The 11,593-nt window shown below is 46.8% G+C and overlaps 1 protein-coding gene across 6 annotated transcripts in view; it reads left to right on the forward strand.

Annotated features, from left to right (window-relative positions):
* The first annotated feature begins 2,564 nt into the window (after positions 1-2,564).
* SH3KBP1 (SH3 domain containing kinase binding protein 1) overlaps positions 2,565-11,593 on the forward strand; it is a 134,597-nt gene continuing 125,568 nt past the window's right edge. For 2 of the 6 annotated variants that reach the window (XM_083439451.1, XM_083439452.1), the window contains exon 1: positions 3,036-3,939. Coding sequence is in view for 2 of the 6 variants with exons in the window: in XM_083439448.1 (XP_083295574.1) it covers positions 3,936-3,939 (4 nt within the window). In the remaining 4 variants the exon portion in view is untranslated. Of the gene's footprint in view, positions 3,940-11,593 lie in introns of all 6 variants that reach the window. The other 4 variants (XM_083439448.1, XM_083439446.1, XM_083439449.1 and 1 more) reach the window with 4 other exon arrangements.

Here is an 11,593-nt window from a genome sequence, read left to right on the forward strand (position 1 = left end):
TTCAGGGTCTTTGCAAATCATGGATCTTCCTCACATTCTGTTATAATAGACACACCAGTAACAACAGAAAAGATGCACAGGTTGCCAGCTTCTTGCCTTGCTGTTAACCAGCAATCGGGACTCTTTGTCACAGCAGCAACAATGAGAACAAAGGTACCTGCTGCTTTTCTTCCCCACCCTTCCACCTTGCACCTTCAGATTATTTTGTAAATTGTAGCCAGACCCATATCAAGGCATGCCCCAGGTATAGTCTAGCCCTGGTTAGGAAAATCACCCCACCCCACCCCATTATGAGGTGGCGGGTTTTGCTGCTTCTGGCATTGCTTGCAGCAGCATGGGGACCAGGCTTAACCGCACTATCCCAGTTGACCACATGTGAAAAACTGGGATTCTGCAGTTGGAGAGCCTAGCCCTTGCACCCTTGCACCACTGCAAATAAGCTGGTGCCCACAGGGACTGGCACAGTGGGAGGCAGGGAGGCCAACAGCAGATGGAGCCATAGCCAGTGGCAGGCAGAGCCAACTCATTCTGGTTCTGTCCTCCTCACTGGGATAAAACAGAAACTAACTGAGAGGAAGCTGACAGGTAGTGTGACCCCTTGGGCTGGCTGTAAGTAAGAAGGCAGGGAGGTGAGGGCCAGCTGAAAGCAGTCTGAGGATGGTGGGGCAGTGCCCCATTTGTCCAAACTGACCTCATCTAACTCAGGGCAGAAAGGAAACAAGGTAATTTCCCTTCCTCCTTGGAGCCACTGAGGCATTTTAAATGTGTGTGGCTGGCTTTGTCTGCTTTCAGGTTTGGAAAGGGGCAAAAGAAACCAGCTACCTCATCAAACAGTCAGACCCCACCATATCTGGAAGTGAATTGTACACTCTATATTAAATTACTTTAAAAATCAATACAGTATAATGGGAAAGTGAGGAGAGGGGGTCTGTGTTTTCTTTGTTAGACTGTGTGTTTGGGGATGGTGTGTGTGTGTGTAGTTGAGTGAAGGATGAGAGGATTCTTGTGTGAAGAGTTGAGGGGGGAGGTCTTTAAAGAGAGAAACTGCATTCAAAGGAGTACTTTTTATGTGATGAGGATCAAACGTCCATCTTCTTGGCATTTGGGTTCTGAGACAAGTTACATGTCTTCTAGTGTCACCAGTGTTCTTCTTGTGAAATAGACCTCTCTTAGAGCAGAAAACGATGGGTTGAAATATGTGGCTTGCACGTTTGGTATTTGGGGTTCAGACCCAACCTCTGACTTATACTTATTCATTTTGTGATCCTGGCCAATAATCTCCCATCTAGTCCAGCACCTGGTTTGCAGCAGTAGCCAGCCAAACGTCTTTGAGGAATTTAAAAACAACAGAGCATTTATCTATTCCATCATCGGCATTTGGTACTGAGGCAGAGAAAACGTGTGTTATGGCTCCTCTATATTACTGCTGCCAAATTCCTAATTGTGAGGCTTTTCTTCCAGTGTGTAAATGTCATGTGACTTTAAGCAACATCACTGTGTGTTCTGCATGCACACATATGGAAAATACACAAGTGCTGTAGTGGTGCATGCTACGTCCACAAATGATCATGAACTCCAGTAGAATTTATTGGGCTTCGTGGAGATAAAATTTTCTAGATACACTCAAGTATAGTGCAATATTTGCATAAAGAATTCAGCAGCTCTAATCAGTTCTCCTACATTTTCAAGCAGGTATGACTCATTTAAGCAAACAGTGTTTAATCTAGGTCCACGAATCACAGTCCTGTTTACTCCTACATGCCATAGCATTTTGGCGACTCCGGTAGAGGTCTTTCATATCACCCACTGCCTGGTCCTTTTCCAGGAGTTGAGAAGTGCATCTAGATCCAGATTAATGTCATAATTCAGATCAGGAGGTATTTTATTAATAAGTAAACGGGGGGGGGGGGGACTCAGGTGGCGCTGTGGGTTAAACCACAGAGCCTAGGACTTGCCGATCAGAAGGTCGGCGGTTCGAATCCCTGCGACAGGGTGAGTTCCCATTGCTCGGTCCCTGCTCCTGCCAATCTAGCAGTTCAAAAGCATGTCAAAGTGCAAGTAGATAAATAGGTACCGCTCCGGCGGGAAAGTAAACGACATTTCCGTGCACTGTTCTGTTCTTAGTCCTGCTGGCCACATGACCCGGAAGCTGTACGCCGGCTTCCTTGGCCAGTAAAGCGAGATGAGCGCTGCAACCCCAGAGTCGGCCACGACTGGACCTAATGGTCAGGGGTCCCTTTACCTTTACCTTAAACACACATCTATATACAACACCCATCAACTGAACTCAACCTTGTCTAACTGACAAAGCTGAAAGGTTGGCTCTTACAAGATTCTATTCATTCAAGATACCGCCACATATTATTGTCAAGGGCTGAACCTTCTGCACGCAGAACATGTGTTCTACAACTGAGCTATGGCCCTTTAAAATACTCAGCTCTTCTTGCTATTTAAATTTTGAATAAATCTTAAGAATGTCGCCCCTCCTCCATTTAAATCTGCTTTTCTTGTCTCCTCCTCATGGCGGCCTTGAAAACAGGATGTCACAGACCCGTTCCTGCCATGCACATGGCCTAAGAATAATTGTCGCACTGTAGGCACGGGCGTTTTAAAAAGCACTCCGCACTCCCCCTTGCTTCCCCCGCCGGCACTCATCTTCTCCGGCGTGCAGTGTGGCTTTGCGCGCGCTGCTTTGGCTTTGGAACCGAGTCCTTTTGCCAGGAAACCCAATTCTGCCCCGGTTGGCAGGATCCCGCCCCCGGGCGCCTGCAAGGGCGCCGCTTAACACTGCGCGAGGCGGTTTTTTGTGGGTGTGGCGGGACATGCGGCCAGTGTTGTGGGAGAAGTGGCCGGCGCCTGAAAAGCACCCGCGTCTCCGTGAACGAGGCAGTCCCCCTCCTGCGCTGGACTTCTCCCCGCGCCGGGCAGCCTGCTCCAAGGGCGACTCCCCAACCCCATTTCCACCCTGCAGGCGCGCAAAGCGCCGCGCTCCGCAAGGGAGGTTTCTGCCGGGCGCGTGGGTTGCCACGCATTGCATACAGGGGGCTCCACAACAAGCACCTCCCTCTTTCCTACGATGATGATGATTACTACTACTATCCCTGTATGATTGTTGGAAAGGAGATTAGGCCCCACGAAGCTCGCCCTGTGGCCCCGCTTGCCCCCCCCCCCCGCCCTAAGCGGGCGACGCGTGTCCGGTTTTCTCCAGGCAGCTGCCGCCGCTGCTCGTCCGAAGGCGGTGCGCCGAGGCCGCCGCGGCGCGTTCTCGCGACACTTTCCCTTCTCGCTAGCGGTTATCTCGACGTTGTGGTGAAACCGGCGCCAGCCCGCTAAGCGAAGCGAGCCCGTTTTGCAGTAGCGCCTGCCGCTGCCGCCTCGGTTGTCCTGGGAAAGGGCGACGTCGCCGCCGCCGCCACCCCTCAGCCTCCCCATTCCCTTCCCGAGAACCGCCACCGCCTCCCCCTCCGCTCTTGTTCCCGCCCTGGCGCGCGCGGGCGCGCGCAACCGCATCCACACGCGCACACTCGGCTCTCTCTCTCTCTCGCAGCCCCAGGTAGAATTCGGCTGCCTTCGCCCGCTCCTCTCCGCGCATCCCTCAGATTTGCAGGTGGCGTGTCAGGTGTTTCGCTTCGTGGTTCTCTTCTTCGCCGCCCCACCCCTTCCTCTTTTTTGACGCCAGGAAAAGCCTTTTTATTTTTTCTCGCTAGCGGGGGAAGCTTTTCGGAGCAGGAAATAAGATGCAGCTTCTCTGTTCTTCTTGCAACGGGCACTGACTAGCCGAGAGGAAGCCACGAAGTAGCAGCAGCAGCAGCTACAACGGGCGGAGGAGGAGAGGAGGGCAGCTGCACCGCCGCCTGGCTCGTCTCCTCTCCCTGCCAGACCTGCAGCCACCTCAAAACTTTCAGCCTGTCTGGCGGAGCCCCAACGCGACATCAATGGGTGAGTGTGGACGACACCGGCTGGGCTGGGAGTGCGCGGGAGTGCTCGTGCCTGCGCCTATCCCTCCCCTCCCGCCTCCTCTCTCTCTTGGCCAAAGGAGACTTGCTGCGTGGCTCATTGTAGAGACCAACCTTGCACGAGCCCCTCGACGTCGCTAGCAGGCCGAGGCAGCCAGGCTCTGCCCTCTGAACCAAGCCTGCAGGGAAAGCCTCATTGCATTGCATTATATTTTGAATAACAGCAATACTAGCAACCACACGTCGCGAGCTAGATCGGCGAACCGCGAGGGTGTGCCCCCCCCCCCCAATGTTTCTTTTCTGGGTGTGTGCGCGTTTCGGTGCAGGGGAGCATCCTGCCTTATTCCCTTCGGAGACCTTTAACTCTTCGCTTGCCCCTTCCTCCCTCCCTCGGTGTTGACCCTCTTCGCGTCGCGCATGTGGCGAGATGTAACCGGAACCGTGTGAATGAAAGAAGGCCAAAAATAAAACAAAAACCTGAACCAAAACAAAAACAGCACGGCGGCACCTTGCCATGCGCGGGCAAAATATGTGTGTTAAAGAACACACACACACACAGCCCTTCGCTCTCCTGTGGTGCCGCCCTGTGCACGACCCTGCGTGGCCAGCTGTAATGTGAGAGACGGGAGAAGGGCGCCTGGGGGCCCGAGACCGATGAAGTGGAGATAAGATAAAGCGGGGTGGGAGGAGAGCCTGTTTCCACTTCTTCTGCCTCTGTATTTTGTGTGTGTGAGTGAGAGAGAGAGAGAGGGAGAAGGCCGATGCAAAAATCAGCCCTCGCTGCCTGACAGGAAATCGGAGGGGCGTGCTGTGCCTTTGACATTTTTTCGAGGGAGGGGAAGAGAGTCTCTCCCTTTCTCCAGCCCCCTTGCCCCTCCCCGCACCGCCCGAAATGCCTGGTTGGCAGCTTTGCACAGCATCTCTCCTCCCTTCCCTTGGAGACGCCTCATAGTCCATGATGAGCAACCCGAGGCTCTGCTGTGTAGCCCCGCTGGCTTACCTGTGTGCAGCTCTCTACGCCGGACTCTAGGGGCAGCTCTCAGACCTGGAGGTGTGGCCGGCTTTTGGAAGAGGCTGCGGCTGGCGAGCCTCATCGATCCTGGCAGCCATCCATCAAAGGAAAGGGCAGTCTAGGGTTACCAGATGTTGTTTGCCGCAGCACCACAGAGGAGGGATGGAGGGATCGTTCCGTATACGGTGTGTCCATTGAGCATCAGTGCTCTGAAATGTCCTCCCTCCACTCCCTCGCTCTTATTTTGTTAAAAAACTTCTAATTGGAAAGCCAAAAGGTATGCCTGATGTTAGAACATGGCTTTTCAGGAAAGAGAGCAGCAACAAACAAAGATTAAAACGTTGAGCGTAGTAGGGAGTTCATCATGGAGATAGAAAAGCCCAATAGGTTTGCGAGGAATCTCTTGTGTCGCATGTCAGCGAGAGTTAGGGAATGAATCATCCATTTATATCACTGTCAGGGGCTCTGGAGAGGCAGCCGTGCCAGGCACTAGCAATCTGAAGGGCAAGCGGCCTGTTTCTGCCTGAAGAAGGGGCTACATTCACGCTTCCACCATGTGTTTGTCATAAATACAATGTGCTCTCTGTTGCAAGCATTCACGCTTTTGGAAAGTGGGGTGTTGAGCTCTTCTGCCATAGCCACCCTATAGTGTCACATAGTTTTTTTAGAACATAAAAAACCCCACTTGTTGTATGCAATATATGTTTAGAAGGCAGCAGGCTGGAAGGAATAAAATGAGAGGAGTTTGGGCATTTTACAGCCAGTACATGAATATGGAAGGGTTTTTGGGTGGGGGGGAAGTCATTCCTTGTTGATGACTGAGCAAGCTTTTGAGCTGGCCAACTAAGTAGGGATTTGCAACTGTAGTTCCTGTGTGGGTCACATGATTTGCACCAGTTTTTCACTGCTGAGCTTCAGTTACTGCTGTAATATAATGAAGTTCATTCAGTATGTTGGTATTGCATTCAGATGCACTGATCTGAGTTCAAATGCTATATTTAATTCACCATTCAATGCTTCTGATGTTCCAGTATTCAAGGGTAGAAGGATTGTGCTGGTCACCCTGACATTAAACTTTAATATACAACTTGGTGTGTGCATGTATTTTGCTCATTCATCCATATCTTGATTCAATTCTGCTACCCGTCAAGTTTAAATTGAGAAGGATCGTGCAATATTTTGCTTCAGTACATTGATATTTTAGGGGAACTTAGTTTCTCAGACAATTTTTTTTGTACATTTCTTTCTGTATGTAGATTCTGATATAGATGTTCAGAGACTTAACCAAAAAAGAAACATTTTCTTTAGAGCTGGTGTTGCCAAATCTGTTACTGGGGATAGGGATGTGGTTGTCACATGCAACATTTTAGAATAAGCTTCAGATCTTGATCCTGAGTTTGTTTCTACCTCAATATGGTTGTTGAGAAATTAATGGTTTGCTTTGTACACATTTTGGCATTGATAGTGTCTTTTTGTAGTGATTGTTGGAGGGTATTGATAAATTTATTTATTTTTTACAGTATCACTTAGTTACTATCGCCTCTTAAGTTGTGGGCAAGTAACTCAATACAATGAAAATAAAACTCATTTCAAACTATAAAATCAGAATTTACTTAAAATGCTTGCTGGAATAAAGAAATATTCAGTTGGTACAAGGTGTTCAACAGGGACAGGGCCTGTCTCACTTCAGCTGGAAGGGAGTTCCTTAAAATTGTGCTTGCGATACTGAACTCATGGCTCTTGGTGGACACAAGTCATGTATCCAAGCCATGGGGCACTACTGCCTGTGACTCTCTAAAAGATGTCATTTATCAGGCAGGGATGTAAGGAAGGAATCAGCTGGTCCTTGAGGTATCCAGGACCTAAGTTCTTAAGAGCCTTGTACAAGAATCTTGAACCTTGCCTGTTAGGGTATGGGCAGCCAGTGCAAGCTTTTGAGCACCCAGGTTATGTGCTTGCAATATTCTGTCCCCATCAGGAACCTAGCTGCTGTGTTTTGCGCCAGCTAGAGCCTCCGGACCAGACCCAGGGGCAACCTCAAATAGAGCAATTCCTCCCCCATACCATTCAAATTATGCAAGGCATGTGCCTTCTGTACCCAGAAAGTCCCAGCTTCTGTGCTAAGAAAATCTGTATTCTGTTGTTAAGATGTATAATGCAGATTACGTATACAGTAGAACCTTGGTTGTTGAACGCCTTGGTACTCAAACATTTCGGCTCCCAAATGCCGAAAACCTGGAAGTAAGTGTTCTGTTTTTCAGAAGTCGAACGTCTGACGCAGCTGTCAGCTATTGTTTCTGGGATGCCTGCACCAATTGGAATCTGTGCCTTGGTTTTGGAACATTTCGGAAGTTCTGGAATGGATTGCATTCGAGAACCAAAGTACCACTGTACTGTAATAAGAAATGCCTTGGCTACTGTGTCTGCACCAGTTATATTTTGTGGCAGTTGGGTCTGAAGGTGCTTCAAGTTGCATATGCAGCCTCTTATGTGTCCTGTCACTGTTAGTTTTACATTTTCATTTTTCTGAAGTTTGAACATTACCTGAAATGCAATGATTTGGAGCAGATCCAAAATAGGTTTCTGCGACTGAAAGAACTCCTCCTGTTCACAGATGGAACCAAGATCCAGTGGATCTGCAGGAAGAGGAGGAAAAAGCAGTTTTCACAAATTCCTCCTGCAGAACTTCATGTCGCCTCTCATGCTGCTGTGGAGGGTGTCTAAACCTTCTGAAGAATATTTGGGGACACATAGTGCAAAGTAGTTGGTAAAAGTCAGCTCCCTCCTTCTGCTGATGGGAGGCCAAGGGATGCTGCTGCCAGGGGATACCTAACTAGGATCCAAACCATTATCCCAAATATTTGTGTGAGCTAACAGGGTCCTTCATCCTGTCTTATAGGCCCTCATCCACTCCTATTAATATGGATGATCTTCATACTGTTTGGAGGGATGCAATGTACTGTGTGTCCACATTACATGACACAATTTGCTTTGTCTGTAGCAGGCAGTACTGCAGTGTGCCTCCCTACCACAGTAACCTTTGCTCCCTACCGCAGTAACATAACACCACCTGCTTCCCAAACATGTGCTCTCCCACTGAGCTACGGGCCTTAACTGGATTGATTTTTAGCTTGCTAAATTGTTAGTCATCAATGACAGACCTAAACACTTGTCATTTAAGACTCTCCCCCCTGTCTGAAAAAGGGATGGAGAAATGGTGGCCCTTGATGTTGCTGGGCTCCAACTCCCATCAGACTTAGCCAGCATGGCCAGTGGTCAAGGATGATGGGAATTGTAGTCCAGGAACATCTTAGAGGGCAACAAGTTCCCATCCCTGTTTTAAAGGAAAAGCTTTTCAAATTGTAGTGATGTGAATTTAGCCTATTAATTCACAGTCATTGTGAGTTACAGAATATATAATTTATTATAGTAAAGAGAAGGTTTAAATTGTTCCTTAAAATTTGAATTCCTTTGTTAATGGTAAATACAACCATAACCATTTATCCAGTTGCAAAGAATGTGGACTAGTAAATATTTCGATGGAGAACCTAGGAGGGAGGCATGTCCTGAAGCGAACTGAAAATAATACAGAACATGAAGCAAATTGACAGACTGCATAATAGAAAATACAAAGTTGAGACACATAAAACAAAATAAATACAAATTATTCAAATGTTTGTGTTGTTTCTTAACACATAGTTATATTGGGTATTGGACACCATTGATCTATGTTCAAGTTTGAGAAACCTGTAACATACTGAGAAACCTCATTTTTTTGTCATGCACATAGCATGTTGGTTTTTGTGTATATATTACATAATTTTTTCCCCTTCTAAAACTAAATTTACATTACAGAACCAATTTCCCACTGTTGCATAAACCCTCATCTCTGGTTTGTGTCTAGTGTGCAGTCTGGTGTGCTGTTATTGCTTTGCTACTGGATAGGAGCATTTAACACTTGGATAACTCGACAGTGCTGATTTCTGTCCATTAGGGACTCACTCAGTGGAGAAAATAATTTACCCTCAAGGCTCTGAGATATATTAAACTACCATCTTGTGGTTAAAAACCTTACAAAGATTTTTTTTAAAGAGTTTGCTTTAATACTAACATGGTTTTCTTAAAATTGCAGGGTAGGAAGGAACCAAATGATAGTTGTGTTTGAAGCAACTGATGCAAGTCAGACAAGCCCCTACATAGTCACAATCCAGATCGCAGTGTACCCCAGTGGGGGAGTTGATATAAACTACATAATGTCACTGCTTTGAAAATAGATCCAGATAATACAACCATGAGAATCAAGCTGTATTATCTAGGGATGACCCAAACAGTAAAAGCAACAACCCAGCGTCTCTCGATATCCCTCCTGACAATTCAGCAAAAGTCTTCCATAGAGCCTGAAAATACCAACTGAATGCAAATCTCTGCAGTCTCTTGCTTTTAGTTGTGACGTATCACTGGTTTCCATGCTAGGTTCTCTTGAGCACCCGCATTATTTTGAGTATCTTAAGATACTTTCCTGCTGCAAGTGTGTCTCTCTGTGGGTCAGAATGTCAGAAATAGTGCTGGGAGTATATTGCACTAGAGTGCCATAAAATACCAGTGATAATTTCCATTTGCCTTTGTGGCCTAATACCCAAAACTATTACATGTGTTTAAGATTAAAATGGTTATTTTTTTTCCATTTTCTGGGCCATTTTGTCGACTTTAATACCAGTATTCTGTATGTTCTTTATGATTGCTTGTAAGCTAGCTTGGCGTAGAAGTTGCTTTGTAAGCAGAGTTATGTGTTTCCAAAGAATGAAATGTTGGGACTGAAAAGCTGTTTGAGGGTGCTGTATAATAGTGTTGTGTGACTGAGTCAATTTCCAAGCAAAAGAAACACATGAAGCCAGCAAACATTATTTGGGAACCCCAGTTTGGTCTCTTCCTGAAACTGAGCCACAAAACCCCTGCACATTGGTTGCATTAATGAAGTCTCTAATTCCTGACCATCCACAGGACTGATGTTTGCAGAGCTGCTCCTTTTCTAGTCTTTGATCCATTCACACAGCCTAATTTGCATGTTGAAATATAGGTGAAGTTAAACTTTTCATGATTCACTTTATGAGTGAAGGTTGAGTGGCAGAGCAGCCAAACTACGTTCCTCCCATTCATTCATCCATTTCTGTTTTTAGTGTGTGTCTACCTTCTTCACAGAGTTGAAAAGTTCTGAAAGTCCACCTTGCCTGGCCACCTGCACTGTGCCAGCTTTTCTACTTGTCTGTTTCCCAGGGATAAACCCATTAATTCTTCCTGCCATGGTATGTTATAAGCAGGGAGCAGGCATGCTATGGAAAGGTATTGTGAACATCTCCTCTAAGCTTGTGACTGCTCCTGGGAAAACTCGCATGCTTGAAATCTTATCAAAGTGCACCTGTTTCCAGAATGCCCCACCTAGCTCTGAAACTAGACACACAAGGGGCATTGTGATGTCACATGCCAATCTCAAAATGTCCTTTCTGAACACGCTGCGTTTAGTTTCAGCTAGTTGAGATGTGAAAATTCAGAGCTTTCCAAAATCACTGCTGCTTACAGGTCAGTTTGCTCAAAATGGCTTAAACAAATGAGGCAAGTCATGTACTTCAAGGTGGAGGTAGAAAGCTATTTGTCTCTTCTGTGGTTTATTGCGTGTTAACGTTGATTCTATAACTGTGTAAAAGAGAGATTTTTCAACTTGGCTCTTGGTTCTGTCATTTGCATTTCTGAAATCTCCTGGGAATAAATGTTTTCCCTCTCCACACTTCCTTGTCAGGTCCTATGGTTTTCCTTACTTTGAGTGATTGCTTATATTTGCTAGCAATCACTTAGGCACAGGCAGTAAAATCCTAGAAACTAAGAGGCTCCAGAAATCTCTGTGCACCAGCTTGTGAACCCTCTTATACATCTTGCACATATAAACACCATATAACCACTTTTAGATAGCTAGCGCACAAGGCCAGAAGAACTGGTAGTACAATGCAACAAATAGGCAGCTCATTTGGGAGGAGACAAGTATGACAAACATGTCCCTGGGACAAGAGTTCAAGGCCCACTAGTGAGGCAATTTTCATCTGAGGAGGAAGATCCTCTTCTCAGGGAATGAAAGAGAAGAACTAGATTAAGCCATCAGGGAAACTGCAGTTTTACAGAAGCAAATGCTGGTAGCCACTGGTTGTGATCTCCCAACAGAAAAGGCTCAGTCTTGAGAATGTTTGCAGTCTGAGCCAATCGCCTGGTTCTCACAGGATTGAAGATGCCTTTTGTATCACACAGCCTCTGCCACTCCATCACTCACATCCACATCACAATCAGACTTCTTACCTTTGAAGGATCTCAAGTGGCTAGAGAGTGATGCTGCATTTGTATTACTGCAGATGCCACATAATACCCATTTTGCTATCATTTAGTGTGGCAGCACCAGCACTTTGGAACGCCCTGCCTATTGAGATCAAGTAAGCACCTTCACTGCACGGGCAACAACTGATTGATGGATAAATGCGCATGGCACCAAACCTAGAAGTGACCTGAAAACGACTTTCATGACCTGCCTTTCCACTCTTGGAGTTTCCTGTGTGGAAGATGCTGCCACCCGCTACTGAGGAAG

The sequence above is a fragment of the Podarcis tiliguerta genome, assembly GCF_965153285.1.
Source record: "Podarcis tiliguerta genome assembly, chromosome: 4".
NCBI lineage: Eukaryota > Metazoa > Chordata > Lepidosauria > Squamata > Lacertidae > Podarcis > Podarcis tiliguerta.